Source organism: Chrysochloris asiatica, unplaced genomic scaffold (assembly GCF_000296735.1).
Source record: "Chrysochloris asiatica unplaced genomic scaffold, ChrAsi1.0 scaffold00289, whole genome shotgun sequence".
Lineage (NCBI taxonomy): Eukaryota > Metazoa > Chordata > Mammalia > Afrosoricida > Chrysochloridae > Chrysochloris > Chrysochloris asiatica.
The window spans coordinates 2,497,931-2,520,934 of NW_006408807.1; the positions used below are offsets into that span (position 1 = coordinate 2,497,931).

The 23,004-nt window shown below is 38.8% G+C and overlaps 1 protein-coding gene across 1 annotated transcript in view; it reads right to left on the reverse strand.

The window, feature by feature from the left end:
- WDFY4 (WDFY family member 4) overlaps positions 1-23,004 on the reverse strand; it is a 561,873-nt gene that overhangs the window by 194,211 nt on the left and 344,658 nt on the right. Inside the window, exons 40-42 of the mRNA XM_006874619.1 lie at positions 19,142-19,345; positions 15,693-15,741; positions 9,907-10,067 (exon numbers count right to left, since the gene is read on the reverse strand). Coding sequence (XP_006874681.1) covers positions 9,907-10,067; positions 15,693-15,741; positions 19,142-19,345 — 414 coding nt within the window. The remainder of the gene's footprint in view (positions 1-9,906; positions 10,068-15,692; positions 15,742-19,141; positions 19,346-23,004) is intronic.

The window sequence follows — 23,004 nt, forward strand, 5'->3', positions numbered from 1 at the left end:
TGATGCAGAAAAGGCATTTGACAAAATCCAACATCCATTCCTGATAAAAACACTCAACAAAATAGGAATTGAAGGGAAATTCCTCAACATAATCAAGAGCATATATACAAAACCTACAGCCTACATCACTCTCAATGGAGAGAAACTGAAAGCCTTCTCTCTGCAAATGGGAACCAGACAAAAGGATGCCCTTTGTCACTTCTCCTTTTCAATATTGTTTTGGAAGTATTAGCCAGAGCTATATGAGAAGATAGGAAAATTAAAGGCATCTAAATTGGCAAAGAAGAAATAAAACTTTTCTATTTTCAGACGATATGATCCTATACATAGAAAACCCCAAAGACTCAGTAAAAAAATCTACTAGACCTCATTGGAAGATTCAGCAAAGTGGCAGCATATAAGATCTACATACAAAAAAATCAGGTGGATTACTCTATATCAAAAAAGACAGTGTTGAAAGAACATTAGGAAAGCAATACCATTTACAATAGCCGCTCAAAGGTTGAAATATCTAGGAATACATGTAAACCAGAGAAACAAAGGACTTATACAAAGAAAACTACAAAACACTAATACAAGAAACCAAAATGGAAGAATGTACCATGCTCCTGTATCCGAAGACTTAACATTGTGAACATGTCAATACTGTAAAAAGCAATTTACACATATAATACAATCCCAATCCAGATTCCAATGACATTCTTTAAACAGATGGAATAAACAATAACAAACTGTATATGGAAAGGAAAGAGACTCAGAATAAGCAAGGTACTGCTTAAGAAGAAGATTAAGGTTGGAAACCTCTCACTCCAGACATCAAAATTTATTACATAGCTACAATGGCCAAAACAGCTTGGTACTGGTACAGTGAATGATGCATTGATCAATGGAACAGAATCGAGAGTCCAGAAATTAATCCATTGACATACAGCCAACTGATTTTTGATAAAGTACCTAAATATATTGCATGGGGGAAGTGATAGTCTGTTCAACAGATGGTGCTCACAGAATGGGAAAGTGATATGCAAAACATTGAATCAGTACCTTCACCTCACATCCTATATAAAAACCAACTCAGCATGGATAAATGTGAATCCCAAAATTATGAAGGCCATCAATGAAAAAAAGGGAGAAATGTGAGGGCACTAATTCAGAGAATACACAGACTACCAAACATTTTGAAAATTACACAAACAAAAGAAGACATACTAAAAATTAAAAACTTATGTGCATCAAAAGACTTCACCAGAAGAGTAAAAAGGGAACCCAAAGAATAGGAAAAAAATCTTTTGCAACAACACATTAGACAAGGGACTCATTTCTAAAATAAATAGCAAACTACAACACATCTAAAAGAAAAAGACAAATAACCCAATTTTTAAATGGGCACAGGACATGAAAAGACACTTCAACAATGAGGAGACCAAGCAGCCAACAAACACATGAAGAAATGTTCACGATCACAAGTCATTAGAGACATACGAATCAAAATAACAATGAGATATCATCTCACACCAGCAATAACAGCAAAGATAAAAAAAAGTAGAGGACAATAAATGCTGACAAGGATGTGGAGAGACTGGGATGCTCCTGCATTGCTGGTGGGATTGCAAAATGGTCCAACCACTCTGGAATGCAATATGGTGTTTCCTCAGAAGGTTGGAAATAGAGATACCTGATGATCCAGCAATTCCTCTACTTGGTATTTACCAACAAGAAATATGAGCCATAATACAAGTAGATATATGCACACCAATGTTCATAGCAGCACTATTTACAATAGCAGAAAGATGGAGACAGCCTAAGTGCCCATCAACTGAAGAATGGATAAACAAACTGTGGTACATATACACAATGGAATATTATGCTACCTTGAAGAATAACAAGGAAGCTGCAAGCCACTGCATATCATGGATGAACCTTGAGGACATTATTCTGAGTGAAATTAGTCAGTCGCAAAAGGAGAAATACTACATAGGATCACTACTGTAAAAGACTAAGAAAAATAATCCATACGAAAGGGTTTTTTTTGCTGGTTACTGGGATTTTGGGGGTGGAGTGAGGGGAGGGAGGGAAAAGTGGAGCACAGGGTAGGGAATAGACACAGGATAGTTTGGGTGCTATGGAGGGGGGTGGACAATACACAATAAGGGGGAGGGATATGGAAGAACAAAATGGATGGGAGAACAATTAGGCAGGTTTGCATGGGCTAAGTGAGACAGAAGTAAATAATGATGTATGTTCAAGCTTGGAACAACAGGGCTCTGGGATATAGGGATTGAGACATGGCTGGAATGGGCAAAAGGGGGGAAATAATGTTAAGATGCTTGGCTGTCTTTTGAATCTTGGATTCCCTGGCATACCATTATAAAATAGGCACTTGAGGGGGAGAGAAAGGAATTGCCAGAAATATCATCATAGAAAGCTTGTAAGTCCATCTTCTGCCTATAACTGATTGGAATACCTAAAATGGGTCTCCAACGTGCCCAGTGAAGGAGGCTTCCTGTGGAGCCTCTGTTTTACAAAAGACCATAGGTGGAATACTGAACCCCATCCAGAATCTTCTGAGATGGGAAATTACCTCTTGAAAGGACAAACAGACCAGCCTGGAGTGGCTAGAAGAGAAGATTCTTCTTGAAAGAAAGACTGACAGGAAAAATACAAAACAATAAAGGCAGTTCAACTGATTACTACAAGAACATGCAAGTTGCTCGCCCAGGAGACATCAAGGCAAGTGGTCGGGTCCCCTCAAAGCAAAACCCCTTCCAAGACTAAGACTCAATGGGAATACATGCTCTGATTAATGACTATGTTCATCAATGATAAGGGAAAGTGAAGGAAAAAGAGCCAGGAAGCTAAGCCCTACAACGCTCAATAGACTCCTGTGAACCCAGGTGATGATCTGGTTGGCCATTTTGAGTTTTTTGTTAAGTAAATAAAGCAGAATAAGTGTTGTTGAATTATGGTGTTGTGAAAAACGTGGAAAATACGATGGAAGATATGATGGATTGTCAGAAGAATAAACAAATCTGTTTTGGGAAAAGTGAATGCATATTGTTCCTTAGAAGGGACAATGTTGAAACGTAATCATTGTTCAGCTTTCTAATGCATTAAGATTTTAGTAAATATCATGGTTTAGGACTGAAGTCCAGGTGTGACGTTGTGGGTTAATGCGCTGGACTGCAAAGTCAGTTTGAATCGCAAGTTTGGCAGTTCAAACTCACCAGCCACTCCTAGAGATCCCAATACAGGGTCGCTATGGGTCGGAACTGACTCAATGGCATTTAACAACAACAACAGGACTGGCATACTTTAGTCCTCAAAATGACATCTTAGCTCTTTAACACTTTAAAGCGGTCTTTTGCTGCAGATCTGCCTATGAGTTCCTGACTGCTGTTTTCATGAGTGTTTCATTGTGGACCCAAGTAAAATGAAATCTGAAATTTTCAATCTTTTAACTGTTTATCATGTTATTTACTGCTCCAGTTGTGAGGAATTTCATTTTCTTGACATTGAGGTGTGATCTACACTGAAGGCTGTAGTCTTTGATCTTCATCACTATTTCAAGTCCTCCTTGTGTCCAGCAAGCATGGTTGTGACATCTGCATGTTACAGGTTGTTGGTGAGCCTTCATCTAATCCTGATGCCTTGTTTTTATTCATATAATCCAATTTCTCAGATTATTTGTTCAGCATGCAGATTGAATAAGTATAGTGAAATAGTACAACCATGATGCGCACCTATTCTGATTTTTAACCAACCAATATCCCTTTGTTTTGTCTGAAGGACAGCCCGTTGGTATATGTGCAGGTTCCTCATAAGCACAATTAAGTGTTCCAGAATTCCCATTCTTCACCATGTTATCCATAGCTTGTTATGAGCCACACAGTTGAACGACTTTGCATAGTCAATAAAGCACAACTAGACATCTTTCTGGTATTGTCTGTCAGTCAAAATTCATATGACATCAACAATGACATCCTTCTGTCATTTCCTCTTCAGAATCTGGATTGAATTTCTGGTGGCTCTCTTTCAATACACTGCTAAAACCATTTAAAAATTCTGTTTAGCAAAATTTTTCTTTCAAGTGACTTTAGTGATATTGTTCAATGATTTCCACTTCTGTAGGCAATGGGCACACATAAGTATCTCTTCCATTCAGTTGACCAGGTAGCTCTCTTCCAAATTTCTTGGCACAGACAACTAAGTGCCTTCAGTGCTTCATCAGTTTGTTGAAACATTTCAGTTTGTAGTCTGTCATTTCCTGGAGACTTGTTTTTGTTTTTTGGAATTTCCTTGAATACCATTGGTTCTTTTTTTTTTTAGTTGTAAGATTCTGAATCTATTTATTATTATTATTATTTAATGTTTTATTGTGAATTATGTGATAGTTTACATGGGAGAACAGTAGTTTTACATTCATTCTATCATATATTGTTTCATTGCCGTGGTAACAATCCCCTCCATGCATCATCAAACAACCAAAGGGTATACCCTGCAAGCCTGCCCCCAGTCCCCAGCCGCTCCCTCTCTCCACGTCATTGTCTCTGCCTCCATCTCTGGCATCACTGCCTCTCTGGGTAGGGTCCCATTCTCTGCTCTTCTCCCTTGATGGTCCCAGGGACCTCACTCCTAGACTGCAAAGTTAATCACTTCCCTCCTTGCTACAGATTGCCTCACAATCATTCCTGATAACAATTATTCACGATTGTATCACAAGAGACCTATCCGCATTTCCTTTCATCAGCCCCTCCTAGACAGATTGGATACTACTCAGTGGAGATTCTACCTTCCTCCATGCCCTCTGGATTTCCTCTTGAAAGCTTGTAAGCAGTCACTTCTTGCCTTTGTAGCCCCACCTCCCCACAACTTTGGGTAGCCAATGTCCAAGTTGCCCATCCCTGTCTACTCTTTGCATGGAGGGGTGGGAATGATCCTTGTTGTTAAGATTTGTTCTCTCTTTCGAGCTACTGCATCCATAGGTGTAGGTCAAGCTCATCCAATTGTATCAGATTACTCTTTTTTTCCTTTTCTTTCTTCTTCTAGTTGAGCTCTGATCATCCAGTCATTGAAGCCAGGTCAAGTGGGTATTATCTGCAAGTGTGCGTGTTTTTGTGCATATGCCCTCTCTTCTTATCAGCTGGATGCTTCACTCTCCACTCTAGTCCTCTGTGGCTATGTCATGGACTCTGGGCCCAAGAGTCACACTACTGGGCAACCAGGTCTTCACCTGGGTTCACAGGAATCTATTGTAGGGCTTAGTTCGCAATTTCATTGCTGTTTTTCCCTCACTTCCCCTTATTGGTGATGAACGTGGTCAACCATTGGTTCTTGATCATACTCTTTCTCTTGAAATCAGTTAAATATTGATCAATTCTTTTTGATATGGTCACTCTGTACTCCTTCCATCTCCTTTTATTCCTTCCACTGCCAATGCTCCATCCTCATCTGTATCCTCAACCCCTCTAACCTCAACCTCCTTAAGTATTAAAAAGGTATATTTATGTCTGGTCACCACTCATTTGTCAGGGTTTTTGTGTGTGTGTGTGCTGTAATGGCTTGTATGTTGCTGTCATGATGGAAGCTTTGTTACCTGTATTTAGATACTAGCAGGGTTACTTCTTGTGGATAGGTTTCAGTAGAGCTTCCATGCCACATAAATGTGACAATATGTGTACACCTTGATAGATGAAATATACAGGAATCAAATTGACTACATCTGTGGGAAAAGATGATGTAGAAGCTCAATATCATCAGCCAAAACAAGGCCAGGGGTTAACTGTGGAAAAGGCCATCAATTGTTCATATGAAAGTTCAGGCTGAAGTTGATGAAAAGTGAAACAAGTCCATGAGAGCCAAAATATGACCTTGAGTATCCAACCTTAATTTAGAGATCTCTCAAAAAGAAATTTGATGCATTAGACACTAATGACTGAAGACCAGACGAGCTGTGGAACAACATTAAGAACATCATACATGATGAAAGCAAAAGATTTAAAATACAGGAAAGAAAGAAAATATCAAAGTGGATGTCAAAAGAGACTCTGAAACTTGCTCTTGAATGGGGAGAAGCTAAAGTGACTGGAAGAAATGATGAAGTAAAAGATCGGGAAAGAAAATAAAAGGCAGCTTGAAAAAAACAAAGTGAAGTATTATAATGAAATATCCAAAGACCTGGAGTCAGAAAACCATAGAAACAAAATCATAGAACATTTATTAAACAAAAATATACAAATGTGAAACTATTGGTTCTTCATATATTCTCCAACTAAGTCTATTCACTTGGGAAGGTGGTGTTTCCATCTCCCCAAGTCCTGGTGTGGTGCTGTGGGTTAACACATTGGACTCCTACATCAGTTTGAACCCCAAGGTTGGTGGTTCAAGCACACCAGCTGCTCCTATACAGGGTTGCTATGGGTCAGAAGCAATTTGATGACACTCAACAACAACAACAACCTTTTCTTGGAGTCTTGGGTGTGGTGCTGTGTGCTAAAGCACTAGACCACAGTTTGTCAGTTTGAACCACAAGGTTGGTAGTTCAAACTTACCAGCTGCTCCTTTGAAACCCTATACAGGGTCATTATGAGTTGGAACTGACTCAACAGCACTTAATAACAACGCTTCCTTAAATAATTCCTGCTCTTCAATTTACACATCAACACAACAACTTTGGTGTCCTCGAGATCCTCACATTGTGTGCCTTTTAAATATTCTTTGAATTTTGAGAAGGAAAGGGAGTCCAAAGAGAGATGTAGGGTGGATAGGGTAAGTTTTCTGAATAAAATTCTCAGGAAAGCCCTTGCTACCCTCAAAGAATGAGCAGGTGCATGCATGTCATGTTGGGGAAAAAATTCCTTGATGCTAGTTTCCTGGCCTTATGCTCACCAATGCTGTTTTCAAATTTTCTTTTAATTCCTTCATAAGCCCCTGCAACTGTGTTGCATCTTCTGAGAAAATATATTAAGATTATCTCTTATTATTAGGACATTATGGTCAATTGAAATAACACAGTCCACAAAGACAATATTCTAGTTTGGTAAGTAGTGACTGGGTGCTTAAAATCTTATAAGTGGCCATTTAAGGTGCTAACATTGGGCTCTCTATGTGTGGAAGAAAGAAGAGTGATAAAAGTTGTAGATGCTTGGAATCAATTAGTCCAATGGACTAAGGGAACACATGAACATCGGTCTTCACAATTCTGAGACCAGAAGAAGTAGCTGGTGCCTGGCTATCACTCCCAAGTTCTCTGAAAGGGGTCATATTAGAAGGTCTTAGATTGAGTGGGAGACAATGTGGAACAAATCTCAAAATTATAAAAGAGACCAGTCTTTCTGGTCAGAAAGAGATTGGAGGAATCTGAGACCTTGGCCACCCTTTAGGTCTGGAACAAAAGTTACCCTGTGGCCCAATTTTCAACCAAGTGGTGGATAGGTATATAGGAGGGACAACATTAATGAAGCATGCTCACCATGGAATGGTCAACCATTATAGATCAAAAAGGTAACATTTATTTGGGAACAAGGTTCAGAGAGGTTGAAAAGGAGGGTGGAATGGAAAAAGGAATCCTGTTGTTACATGCAGGGAATTGCAATCAGTGAGATGAACCAAAGTGTGTGATTTTGCTGGATGTAAAACTGATTATCTATTTTGTAAACCTTCACTCAATTCACAATAAAAAGTTTTTATAAAAATAGATAACCCTTTGGGAATACCCTAAGAGATAGTAGTCATAACCTTTCAGCTGGCCCTACTAGCTTGAATTTAACTGGCTCCACAGATCCCCTAAGATGTTTTGATTGGAACATTTTTGGAAAGCACCTGAACAAAATTAAGACAAGTGTATCACTGAAAGAAATTGCTTGCAGTTATCTACTGATTACAGGGACATATTTAAACTGATTGTGTGTGGAATAAACATGTTCATGTATGCATTAGGACATTATGAGCAGTATTTTTTACTTGTCCTCACATATTCTGTGTAGTTTTTGTTAAGTGAGTTGATTCTGACTCATAGCCAACCTGTATAGGGTTTCTGAAGCTGTAAATCTTTGTGGGAACAGAAAGCCTCATCCTTCTCCTGATGAGTGATTGGTGGATTCAAACCACTGACTTTCTGGTTTGCAGTCCAGTGCTTATCCTAAACAGCCACAGTGCTCTGCGTGTATGTATGCATGTATATATGTATATATATAGATATATACGTTGTGTTTATATATTGTATACATATCAATATAAACACACACACACACCTTAAAACAAATGTTATTAATTATTCTTTAGTATCTGGAATGTATATATTTTAATTTTATACACGCTATGATTTAATATCCATCTTTTAAAGTTTCACACAATTTGTAGACACATTAACTTTCATAATCAAATAAAATGAGCACAAATTTTTAAAAACTTCATTTATCAGCATTTATTTAATGGATACTCTTGGCATGTTTGAGATTAGACACTTGGTTGTCATTGTTAAGTGCCGTTGAGTTGGTTCTGACCCATAGCGACCCTGTATAGGGTTTCTGAGGAGCAGCTGGTGAGCTTGAGCCACTGATCTTGAAGTTCAAACTGACTTTTCAGTCCAGTGCATTAACCCACAGTACCATCAGGACTCCAGAAACTTGGTGGTGGTGGTGGTGGTATGCCGTGGAGTCGATTCCAACTCATAGAGACCCTGTGTAGGGTTTCTGAGCCTGTAAATCTTTATGGGAACAGAAAGCCTCATCTTTTTCCCATGAACCTCTGGTAGTTTCAAACTGCTGACCTTGAGATTAGCAGCCCAACTCATAAGCCCTCCTTTAAGGGACATCAATACAGTGAAAGAGGCAGATAGGTCAAGTAATGAAGGTGATTTTGTGGCAGAATCAATGCTAGGAGTTGATGGAGCGAGCAATGGAGACACTGATGAGGGAGAAATCAGTTCTCCTAGTTACAGAGAAAGGTGAGGTCAATATTGACCTTGTAGTTCAAACTGACCTTGCAGTTGAGTGCTTATCCTACAGTGCCACATCAGAACTCTATGCAAGAATTTTATTAAATGTTAGCTATAAACTCCACATTAAAACAGAAAACTGAGCCTCACAAAGGTTAAATTTAGTATTTAACATTTACGACATTTAGTATATGGCCAAGTTGAGACTTGAACTCAGGTCTGTTTTACTCTAAGACATGTGCGTTGTCTTCCATATAATTCTTAGACTTGGTTACATGGGATCCCTTCTGGGACACATACTCTAGAGAGTTACCTCCAACCAGTTCAGTCATGCCAAGGAGACATACACACCTTGAGCCTGGCCTACTCTAACCCAGCTCCAGCTATCTGGAACCCTGGATCTCCTGCTCAGTTGGCTCTGAGACTGCTTCCTGAGCCCATGTAGACTTTACCTCCAGGTCCAACCTTCTGAGGGCTGACCTTAGTGTGCTTACCCCTAGGCCTGAGTTATGGCCAAACAGTCATGGTTAAAGGTTAAGGGGTGTGGGGACAGAATGGATACAGGCATTAGGGTGTTCAAATGCATGTACCCAGAGCCTCTCACGGTGTGGATGATCCTCTCACTGCAGTTAGTCTATGGCAAACCAAGGTACCAAAGTATAAGAAAATCAAGAATTCTAAGTTTGAAACAGTTCACTCAGTGTATTATAAAGGTACAAATAGGAAGTTAGAGCATATTATATTTAAGTTTGTTAGATTGAGTTATAACATATTTTGATACAAGGCTTCCATTTGTACCCTTGTGCCACAAACTTAAGAGCATGCCTGCTCCTCTTACCCATCTTGCTCATTGCTTATTTAATTGGAAGTTTTTATAGTAAAAGGAGATATCACCTGTCATGTGAGTCACGTAAGCTTACTTCTTTCATGTCATGTAATCTTTAAGTGATAATCTTGATGGAGTGTATTACCTTTTCTTGATCAAGAAGCTCCTGTAGAACAACTTGTCTTTCCTTACAGAGTTCTAAGAAGTCTTCTGAGTGCAGACTTTCATGTAAGGCAGGGAAGAATGTCAGCTGAGTGCAGTCCACCACCACTTTGTCTCTCTCACTCTCATCTGGTGTTAGTTCATCTGCAGCAGCATAAAGGGAGACACATTTTTGGCATGAGCTCTTAGAAAGCCTGCAGGATGGATGCATCAGATGCCTAAGCTACTAAGGGGCAGTGTGAGGTTCTAGGGCACATGCAAATAGTGGTTATATCAATGCACCTTTCCACTACTTCTGAAAATGCGTACACATGCCTGTACTACCCATGTGATGTTGCAGACTGTGTAAAGCTGGTCAGAAGTTCGAGGCCCACTGGGCCCGAGTGTTGCAGACAATGCAGGCCACAGGCTCTGAGGAAAAGATTCTGGCCACCGGGCAGTCATAAAAAATTGTTTTTCATCTTAGTGTTCAGTTATGTTTTATTAATTCCAAACATGAGCCCTTAGTATCCACCGATAAATGTAATATTTTCCTAAAGCCAAGACTGTTAAGTGTTTCTCCAAAGGATTAACTGAAAATAGCTTAGCTACTTCCCGGTTCTTTGTTCTATAGACAAAAAAACCATCTTCCCTAAATCTGTCCCAGGTGCTGGTTATTCAGCCAAGTTCCTGAAAACCTGGCTCAGGAAGCCAAAACAGCAGGACTCCTCCCAAGCCTTTTGTCCTTCCCTCTCACCTTCCCCCAGCTGAGCTCAGGGGCTATAGATATGTTAATTGAACCTGAGAAATTAAGTTGCAGGCCTGGGATTCGAACCAGCGAAGTACGATGTAAAGTTACCTGAATGTCTGGAAAATTACTGATGTTAGCTGTACCTTGTCTTAGTCCCTCCCAGCTTGGTGTGAAGCTCCTCCCCTAAATAAAACGGAGACGCAGGCCAGCCCAGGTGTGCATTACAGGCAGGTGGTGAAAGTGTGCCGTACAGATTGGATAACGAGCTGTGCGGCTGACTAGGCATGTGTTACTGACCAGCTAGTAAGGGGTGCGTACTGCCCGCTTAGCTAAGATGTTTACCATACAGGACCTAACTGCCATTAAGGCTAATATGTTCACCATGCCAGAGCTGCCGGACACCAGTAATGCAACCATCCTGGTTTTGGGGTGCCTCTTTGTCCCCCTCTTTCTGTCTTTCTGTGTATTCTTTTGCTATTCCTGTCGCCGCCAGATATCCCCCTCCCCGTGAACCAAACACTCGTGAACAACACAACTATGTCGAGGCCAGTCCCCAACAATATGATATGGTAATACACCTCCAGATGATTCACTCTGGAAACCCCAGGGTATCTAGGCCTGGCTGCTCCACAAACCTCAAGGGACCACAGGACAAATGTTCAAAATTCACTCTCATGAAACAGCATTGTCCTAGATATTTATCTAAATATCCATTCACCTCCAGGGCAGACTACCCAATTTGGAAGGTAAGCACAGATTTACTTTTGTTTATTTATTAATCTGTAGTGAACAATTTCACATGAGTTTCACCATACTACTTACTTTGCTTACTGGTTACTCTATCCCTGTCAGGACTGTAAATTTGAAAAGAGGATTCTGAAGGAGGATGCTTTGGGTTTGGAAGGGAACTGATGACAGCCGTATCTAAAGAAAAATCTTTGATGTTATAAGAAAAAAAGTGTGAAATTGTTCACTATAAATTAGTAAATTGTTGTTGTTGTTAGGTACCATCGAGTTGGTACTGAATCATAGCGATCCTATGCACAACAGAACAAAACACTGCCCAGTCCTAGGCCAACCTCACTATGTTGAGACCATTTCTGCTGCTACTGAGCCAATCCATTTCCCTAGGAGTCTTCCTCTTTTTTCCGATCTCCTACTTTAGCAATCATGATATCCTTCTCCGGGGACTGGTCTTTCCTGATACTTTCCAAAGTATGAGAGACAAGCTAGATGGCCATCCTAGCTTCCAAGGAACATTCTGGATGTACTTCTTCCAACACAGATTGGTTTGCTCTTCAGGGAGTCCATGGTACTTTGAATATTCTCCTCCAACACCATAACTCAAATGCATCAATTCTTCTATGGCCTCCCTTATTCACAGTTGAACTTTCACTTGCATATGAAGTTTTTGAAAATACCAAGGCTTGGATCAGGCACATCTTAATCCTCAAATTGACATATTGCACTTAAACACGTTAAAGAGATCTTGTACAGCAGATATGCAAATGCAACATGGCATTTGATTTCTTGCCTGCTGCTTCAACAAGTATTGATGGTTGATCCAAGCAAAATGAAGTCTTTGACAACTTCAGCCTTTTCTCCACTTATATGGATATTGTTTATACGTCCATTGGTGAGGATTTTTGCTTTCTTTACATTGAGATGCAACCTTTACTAAAGGCTGTGGTCTTTGATCTTCATCAGTTAAGTATTTTAAAATCCTCTTCACTTTCAGCAAAAAAAGGTTGCATCATCTGCATATGGCAGATAGTCAATGAGTCTTCCTCCAATCCTCATGCCATGTTTTCCTTCATACAATCCAGTTTCTCAGATTATTTGCTCAGCACATAGATCGAATAAGTATAGTGAAAGAATACAACCATAGCACATGCTTTTCCTAATTTTAAACCAGTCTGTGCTCCCTTGTTCTGTTCAAACAATTGCCTCTTGGTCTATTTATGTACAGGTTCCTTATGAGCACACTTAACTGTCCTGGAATAATCATTCTCTGCAATGTTGTCCATAGCTTGTCATGATCCACACATTGAAAGTCAATAAAACACAGGCAAACATCCTTCTTGTATTCTCTGCTTTCATCCAAGATCCATCTGGCATCAGCAATGATATCCCTCATTTCATGTCCTCTTCTGAATCTTTCTTGAATCTCTGGAATTTCTTTTCCAATGTACAGTTACATAGGTTTTTCTATTATCTTTAGCAAAATTTTACTTGTTTTGGATATTAATGATATTTTTCCATAATTTCTGTATTCCAATGGGACATCTCTCTTTAGAATGGGCACAATATGGTAAGGAAATTGTCTTCCAAATTTCTTGTCATAAATGAATGAGTGCCTACAGTCTGCATCAGTTTGTTGAAAGATTTCTATTTGTATTCCATCAATTCCAGATTCCTTATTCTTTGCTAATGCATTCAGTACATCTTGGACTTCTTCTTTCAGTATCAATGCTTCTTGATCATAAACTACCTCTTGAAATAATGGAACACTGACTATTTTTTTTTTTTTTGATACAGTGACTCAATGTGTTCCTTCCATCTTCTTTTGATGATTTCAGAATCATTCAATATTTTACCTATTGTTGTTGTTGTTAGGTGCCATCAAGTTGGTACTGACCCATAGCGACCTTATGCACAGCAGAATGAAACACTGCCTGATCCTGGGCCAACCTCACTATTGTTGCCATACTTGAGCCTATTGATACTGCCACTTTGCCAATCCATCTCTCTGGGGGGTCTTCCTCTTTTTCTCTGACCCTCCACCTTACCAAACATGATATCCTTCTCCAGCAACTGTTCCCTTTTGACAATATGTCCAAAGTATGAGAGACGAAGTCTGGCCATCCTGGCCTCCAAGGAGCACTCTGGCTGTACTTCTTCCAATATAGATTTTTACCTATAGAATCCTTGAATATTGCAAGTTGAGGCTTGAATTTTTTATTCAGTTCCTTCAGCTTCAGAAATGCTGAGCATGTTCTTCTCTTTTAGTTTTGTACCTCCAGGTCTTTGCACATTTTGTTATAATATTTGACTTTTTCTTCTTGACCTGACCATTGAAATTTTCTGTTCAGCTCTTTTATCTTCTCAATTCTTCCATTTGCTTCATCATCTCTATGCTGAAGAGAAACTTGCAGAGTTTCTTTTGACATCTAATTTGGTCTTTACTTTCTTTCTTATCTTCTTAATGACCTTTTGCTTTCTTCCTGTATGATGTTCTTGATGTCTAATGCATCAAATTTGTTCTTGAGATGGTCTCTAAATTCAGGTGAGACATATTCACGGTTTTATTTTGGCTCTTGTGGACTTGTTTTAATGTTCTTCAGCTGTAGCCTTAACTTGCATATGAGCAACTGATGGTCTGTTGCACAATTTGCCACTGGCAATGTTTTGGCTGATGATATGGAGCTTTCCCAACATCCCTTTCTACAGATGTAATCAGTTTGATTTCTGTGTATTCTATCTGGTGAGGTCCATGTGCCTTTTATGTTGTTTTAAAAAGATATTTGCAATGAAGTAGTCATTGGTCTTGCAAAATTCTATCATATGATCTCCAGCATCGTTTCTACCACCAAGGCCATAATTTCCAACTATTGATCCTTTCTGTTTGTTTTAAACTTTTGCATTCCAATCATCAGTAATGATCAATAAATCTTGATCACATGTTTGATGAATTTCAGACTAAAGAAATTGGTAGAATTTTTCAAATTAATCATCACTGGCTTCAGTAGTTGGTGTATAAATTTGAATAACAGTATTAGGCATATGGACATTATCTTATCACAGACAGATATTAATATGCTCTTTTTGATGATGAATGTAGCATCATTCCTGTCCAATTTGACATTCCTTGCATGTGATTGTGAGAATTCAAATGTCAAATACCGGTCCATTTCAGCTCAATAATGCCTAGGTTATTGATGTTTATGTGTTCATTTCATTTTGGAAAATTTCCAATTTTCCTAGAGTCATGCTTTATCCATTCCACATTCCAATTATTAATGGATGTTTATAGTTATTTCCCTGCATGTTGAGTTGTGCCCCATCAAAAAATGAAAGTCCTGAAAGCTTTACTCCATTAATGTCATCACAGTCAACTCTACTTTGAGGAGGCAGCTCTTCCCCAGTCATATTTTCAGTGCCTTCCAACATGAGGGGCTCATCTTTCAGGACTATATCTGACAATATGCTGGTGCTTTCCATCATGCTTCAATAATGTTCTCATGGTGACAGTGTTCCTCTGCTATTTATAAGGTTAGTAAGTAAGTACAAGTAAATCAATGTTTGCCTTGCTTTTTGGGTAATGTGACACTGGCTTACCTATGTGAATACATGGAGCACATTAATATAGTAATATATCTAATGGTGAGTTGATACATGAAAATGAACACCATTTCCCTCCTTATTTTCAACCTATATGCTTTGGGTTATTTACTGAACATATATTTCCATGTTTTGGGATATTTTAAGTTCTTGGCATAGCAAATTGGTAAGAACAAGACATTTGCAGAAGAAGAAGAAAATAAAAACTCTTATTGTCATAACTTGTTGTTGTTAAGCACCATCAAGTTGGTTCTGACTAATAGCAACCCTCTCTAGGGTTTCCAAGGAGTGAATGGTGAGACTGAGGCACCAAACTTGCAGTTCAAACCAAGTTTACAGTCTAGCGCATTAATCCACAGTGTTCTACCAGGACTAGAAAGCAGATATTCTAGGGAGTCTTTGACTTTGCCAGCTACACAGTGGGAAGACCACTTATTTTTCCTTCCTACATTCCCTATGAAACTTTGTGAACAAAAAACACACCAGTGGGGATGAACCTAGTGCATTATGCAAAGTGGAGTAAGTCTTAGATTTCTTTAATGTGTGTCTTAGGTTTGGAATAGGCTCCTCTTCATTCTGGTAGGCAGCTTAATGGGAGGAGTCTTAGCACTGCCTGCTGTAGAATATATGCAATGAGATATTACATAAAACAATAATTGGTTTAGTTATCACACAAAATGATTGAATATATGAAATACCTTGGTTTTTAGCATTTGTTTGAGAAACATCATTTCTGTCTTGGCTCTCCTGAAATAAGATGAAATAAAAGAGAAATTAAATCCTGGATATATATACCCTCGATCCCAATTTTACTAATTAAAAAACACATGCATGTGACTCCTTCAAATTACTCATAAGCTCAAGACTCAGCAGCAAAGGGACAGAAATACTAAATTCTAAAGAACTGCAATAAAATGCAAGTATTAATGTTTCAGAGTTAAAGGGGAAACCCCAGCAACTATCTATTAAGTATGGCTTAAAACAATAACCCAAGATGGGATTAGACAGCATGCTGGAGATCAGGGAGAGGAGCTGAGGCTGAGCAGCCTGAGTGACTAGATAGCAGCTGTTATAGGGAGTCTTTGGCTTTGCCACCTGTACAGTGCAAAGGCTATTGATTTTTCTTCCCTGCATTACCTACAAAATTTATCACAGAAAAACACCATCAGGGATGAACCTTGAAAACATTACACAAAGTAAAAGAAGTCAGTCACATAAGGACAAATTTGTCTGATCTCAATTATAAGAAATATTCAAATGTGGCAAACATAGAGAGACTAGAGTATATTAGTAAACAGGGGCAGGAGGGAGAGGAAAAGTAATTACTTGGAGGGTTGAGTTTCTGCTAAGGGGAATGAGAAGGTTTGGAAATGGACAGTGGTGATGGTAGAACAGCAGGATGCAAGTATTCCATGTCAGTAAATTGTACACATATAAAAATGATGAAATAGCAGTTTTTTGTTTTTTAAAACATACATTTGCCAAGTTTTACAATAACTGATAAACACTATATATCACTAGGTATTTTTTAATACTTAAAAACATAAGTTTATTCTGAAGAAATGAAATACAATTATTTTTATTAGGTTTTACGAAGGATTTTTTATGTGAATAAAATATTCTGGGGTTGCAAACTAAAGCGCAACCTAGGGTTGGAAATGTAAAGGTGGACGTTTTGTAGCAAGGAAGGGAGTGATTAACTCTCCAGTCTAGGAGCGGAGGTCTCTAGGACCATCAACGGAGAATAGCTGAGAGCGGGACCCTACCCAGAGAAGCAGCAAGACCCGAGATAGAGGCAGAGATGATGATGATGTGGAGTGATGAAGTGGCTGGGGACTTTGGATCCAGAGAGGGAGAGGGACTGTGTGCTGAAGAATGAAGGTGGGAGGGGAAGTGTAGGGGGCGGGTTTATAGGATCGGTTGATGATGCATGGAGGGGATTGGAACCATGGCAATGAAACAACATATGGTGGAATGAATGTAAAACTAAAGTTCTCTCTTGTAAAAATATCATATAATTCACAATAAAACATGGAAAAAAAAAGAGTAACCCTAGCTTGGAGCAGATTTTAAGGGAAGCCTCCAGCAACCATTTAAAAGGTTGAGTTTTAGAATACCTTAAATTATGACTGTTCAGTGAGAGCACAGAAAGTTATTAACATATTTCTATATTCACTAGTAAATAAATCCAATTTTTTATAATCCATTAAAAGGAAAATATGTGAGTTTGATGGCACAGAATTCAAGCGTCATTACAGCGAACTCCTAGGGACTACCCAGATTCTAGTATTAGAAAATCAAGCACAGATTCAGTATTGCTTGGACTAAGTGAATCACTTGTGTGAGTTTGTAGAAATACCTGAGTTTAAGAGATTCTCACTGTAAAATTTGTTACAGGATTTGCCCATAGCAATTCTGGTTATGAATGCTCAATGATCATAGCTGTATACTGTGTTACTCTTTAATTCATCATGAATCCATCACATGAATCCATTTTATGTAACCAGGATGGTTAATGACTTACTCTGTTAAGTAACATAAAAATATATATATATATATATATTATTCTCATGTGTTTATCTAGGAGTCCTGACATAGAGCTATAGGATAAGCACTGGACTGCTAACCACAGATTAGTGGTTCAAACCCACCAGCTGCTCCTTAGAAACCCCATACAGCATTGCTATAAGTCAAAATCGACTTGCTGGCACTAAACAACAACATATATTTAGCTACATATAGTTCTCTCTTCTGGTGTGACACTGTAGGTTAAAGCACTGGACTGAAAACTGCTTTGAACTGCAAGGTCCATGGTTCAAGCTCACCCGTTGCTCCTTGGAAATTGTATAGAGGTCACTATGGGTCAGAACTGACTCAACAGCACTTAACAACAACATTTCCCTCCTACCTTCCCACACTATAGCACCCCCCCCCCCCCCATGCACACAACACAGAATGCTTACAAAAACAAAGTTATCTATTCTGTTGTATACACATCCACCAAAAATACAGTAAAATAGATTTTTTGTTTAATGAGAATATTGCTGCTGTCACGTTCCATAGAGATAGTTCTGACCCATAGTGACCCTGTATAGGACTTCCAAGGAATGGCTGGTGGGTTTGAACCACCAAACTTGTGACTAGCAGTCAAGTGCTTGTCCTACAGCACCATATCAGGACTCCTAAATGAAAAGAGGAACAGTGAAAAACTCAGTAGTTGCCAGGGTGTTAAAGGAGCGGGAAAGATGAACAGCTGGATCGCAGAGCATTTTTAGACAGTGAAGCTATTATGTGTGCTACCGCAATGTTAGATGCATGATACTATTCATTTGTTAAAACCCATAGGACTGTACAACACAAAGAGTTAAGTCCCAATGTGAACTAGGAACTTTAATTGTCAATAAAGTATCCATTTTGGTTCATCAATTGTAACAAATGTATTGTTATTGTTGTTGTTAGGTGCCATCGAGTTGGCACCAACTCATAGCAACCCTATGCACAACAGACCAAAACACTGTCCGATCCTGGGCCAACCTCACTACTGTTGCCACACTTGAGTCTATTGATGCCGCCACTGTGCCATCCATCTCATTGGGGGTCTTCCTCTTTGTCTCTCTCTACCTTACCAAACATGATATGCTTCTGCAGTGACTGGTCCCTCCTGACAATATGTCTGAAGTATGAGAGATGAAGTTTGGCCATCCTGGCCTCCAAGGAGCACTCTGGCTGCACTTCTTTCAAAATGGATCTATTGGTTCTTTTGGAGCCCATGGCACTTTCAATATTCTCCTCCAACACCATATCTCAAAAGCATTCTCTCCTACAGGCTTCCTTATTCACTGTCCAGCTTTCGCATGCATATGAGGTTATTGAAAATACCATGGCTTGGGTCAGGTGCACCTTATTACTCAAGCTGACACCTTTGCTCTTCAACACTTTAAAAATGTATTAAAGGAATGCAAAATGTTAATATAAGAAATAATATGCAGGGAGGGAGTTACACGGAAACTCTGCATTCTCTGTAAACTTCTGACTGTTCTAAAAGATAAAGACTACAGAGCGAAATCAAGGAGGAAAGCTTCCACACATTTTCTGCCTCACACAAAACAGCAGAGCCTTTGCTTTCCCCACTACATCAAATTCTTACCTTGGAGGCGGCTTGACTCAGGTCCTCCAGTAGAGACAATCTTCTGACTCTTCTCATGCGACTGGGTCCTTCACGCCAGTCCAGTTCCCACTGTGAGCAAGGTGTGGCTCCCACTGTCTGGCCCCACAAGCCAAGCTCCCCAAAAAGCTGCTTCTTGGTGCTAGCCCAGGCACTAGCTGCCTTAATGTGGTCACATTTCTGCCTCTAAGAAGAACAAGAGCAGCCATTAACCTAGATAAATTGTCCCCATAGGCTGATGACATGTCTCCTCTACTGAAGAGTCTTTATAATTGTTTGAGGAAAATACACCCTCCCATATGAGACCCAAGCATCCCAGGACATGTAGGGCCAGACTAGAAGGAAGAAAGTGATGTCTCAGTTTTGAAACAATAATTCTAGGTTGGGGAGAACTGAAGGCCCTTTGGCCACTGCCAATGCTTGGCAGATAGCAACATGTCCCAGAGGTCCTGAAGGACATCTTTAAAATGAATGGAGAGCTATTTTGTGGACAGGGAATTTCCCAGCTACCACGAAGTGAGTCACTGATAGAATCGTCATTTTTCATGTAGGACACCTGGATGTGATTCCTGGTCAATGCAGCCCCTCTGTCAGTGGAACCTTGCATGCTATTATGATGCTGAGCAGGTTCAGTGGAGCTTCCAGACTAAGACGGACAAGGAAGGGCATGGTGAGCTACTTCTGAAAATCAGCCAATTAAAACCCTCTGGGGGCTACTCCATTCACTGAGGAAAGAAGTGTCTCTTCAATAAATGATGCTGCAGAAATGGGGTTTTCACATTCTGAGATATGAAACATTACATGCCTCACACCATACCCCAATAAAATAAAATAAAATAAAAATGGATTAAGCACATAAAATGTGCAAATTAAACCATATAATTCTTAGAAGAACAAACAAGGGCAACACTGGCAGACCTTGCATTCAGCAATTAATTAACCAATACAATTAACAAAGGTACAAGCACAAAAGAAAAAATAAATGGGACCTAATACCAATAAAAACCTTTCATTTATCAAAAGACTTTACAAAAAAGTAAAAAGATAAATGATTGACTGTAATAATTCCACTTCTAAACATATACACAAAAGACTTGAAAGTAGAGACTCAAAAAGAGACTTGTAAATCAATGCTCATTGTAGCACTATTCACAATAGTAAAAATGTGGAAACAACTAGATGATGCTCAGTTAAAATACTGAACATTTTGATCATAGATTTCATAGAAGAATTCTGATCAAAATGGGGAAAATACAGAACAGAGCTACAAATTTTCATGAACTCCAGACTTGTTGGAGCCATGAAGGGTAGATAAACCCCTGAAAATATTACCCTGAGATAATCTTTAAACCTTAAACTAAAATTACCTTTAGCTATCTTAAAAGCAAACAATAGTTTAGCTTAACTAATAACCAAGGACTTGTGTCATGCTGCGGGTTAATGTGCGGGACTGAAATTTCGGTTTGAACCACAAGGTTGGTAGTTCAAACTCACCAGCCACTCCTCAGAAACCCTATGCAGAGTCTCTATGGGTTGAAACTGATTTGATTGCACTTACAACAATATATGGGATGAAATTGACAAGATAGCAATTCAAAAGATTAGGCAGGAACCTTTGGAGGCAGTGAGTTTATGCTATTGAGGGAGGAACGACTCAGAAAAAGATGATGAGAATGATCATACAACTCAAATGTAACTATCTCTAATATTCTTTTTCTAGCTGGTCCCTGTTTTTTTCTTTTCTTTTTTGCTGTTAACTGCTGGTTTGTGTTTGTTTTCCTTCAATATTCTGCGTGTGCTTTTTCTCACCCAACAGAACACAGCACCACATCCGTCCATACAGTTCAGCTACAACTGTGCCCTCTAAAGCTCCACCCATTGGGCAAGAGCCAATACCAGCTGCTATACAATGGAAAACAACCAATACCAGCCAAATCCATCCTAAACTGAACTGCATCAACAGTGAGCACAGAAAAGTGCACAAGCTCATCTCCTGATCACATCCAGCATGAGGTATTTAGAGAATGCCTAAGAATACACCAACATATAATTATCAACTAAATATAAATACAGCAATATAACAGTGTCTTGAAAGCAGCAGACAATTCCATTTCAAACAAAGAAACAAGACAGAATGACTCAATAACTGACCAAGAGGTAGAGTTAGAACATTATTTGGGGGGGGGGGGAAGGAAAGACATTGGAACAACCTGAAAAAAAATTCAAGAAAATTATATTTAAATACCATTAAATCACTTAAATTTAAGTGAGTAACAGAAAATTCAAGGAAAACAAAGAAAAATTCAAAAAGGCACTACAGTAACAATCAGCAAAATAGATAAATGATTGGAGACCACATAAAACCTGCAAATAGAAATTCAGATGGTTAATACTAAGATTTTAGGATTGGAAAATAAGTTGAAAGGGCAAATGAGTAGATTTGAATCAATGGAAGCCAGAATTAGTGAGTTTAAAGATAAATCTCTCAATACTAGTAAGCTAGAATAACAATCAGAAAAAAATATCTGAAAAAATCTGAAGCAATCTCCAGGTCCATTTAATACAATATGAACTGACAAGTAATTGAAATTCCAGAACAGGAAGAGACAAAGAAATCACAGAAAAGATAGTAAAAACTGTTACAAGGAAATCTCATTAACATCATGAAAGACAAGAAGATAAACATATGAGAAGCTGAATGAATCCCAAACAGGAATGACCCCCCAAAGAAATTCACCAAGACATATAAAAATCAAACTCTCCAAAAACAAAGGCAAAGAATGAATCCTCAAAGCAGCTAAAAAAAAAACAAACCAAAGTTACCTACAAAGTAGAATCAATTTCTAAACAGAAACCATAGAAGCAAGAAGGCAATGGAGAGACATACACAAAACTTTGAAAGAAAGAAAGAAAGAAAAAAAACCAACCAAGATTTATATACCCAGTAAAACAGCCCTTCAAAGATGATGACAAAATGAGAATATTTGTTGATAAACAAATTTTAAAAAAACTGTAAAAATCAGACCAGCTTTACAAAAAAGTACTAAAGAGAGTCCTTTGGACTGAGAACCAACAACAGCAGACAACAACTGGAAGTTGACATACACAGTGACATTATCAATTATTCAACCCAGATATAGAAGTATACAAAGCAAAAATCCTCCAAGACTGAAAACAGGGAATCAGATATTTCAATTTATAATGAATACAACTGCAAAGCAAAAAAAGGGAAAAGTATAGTTACAGAACTTCCAAGTGGCAAGGAAATCATCAGTTTCAAGATAAAACAGACTGCTTTAAACTGGGGAAGAAATTAATTAATTACTGGATAACTTCAAAGAAAATTAACACATTTTCACATCAAACAAAGAAAAAGAAAACCATGAAGATTTTGTAAACACAAAAAATAGCAGCAGTAAAGAAATTAACAGAACAATGCACAAACAAAAGGAACTCAGTACAGAAAAAAATATGTGGGACAAAGAAAACAGTGCTACCACAAGAAAATATGCAGCAAAATGACTGCAATCAATATATACTTATCAATAATTACGCTTAACATCAATGGATTAAATGCACCAGTAGAAAGTAACAGAATGGACATAAGAACACCCACACTTGCAGATAACACCTACTTGACCTGGCTTCAATGGCTGGATGATCAGAGCTCAACTAGAAGAAGAAAGAAGAGGAGCAAAAGAGTAAACTGACACAACTGGATGAACTTGACCTACATCTAGCTCAAAAGAAGGACCAAATCTTTACAGTGAGGATCATTCCCACCCCTCCATACAGAGAGCAGACAGGGATGGGCAACTTGGACACTGGCTACCCAAAATGGGGGG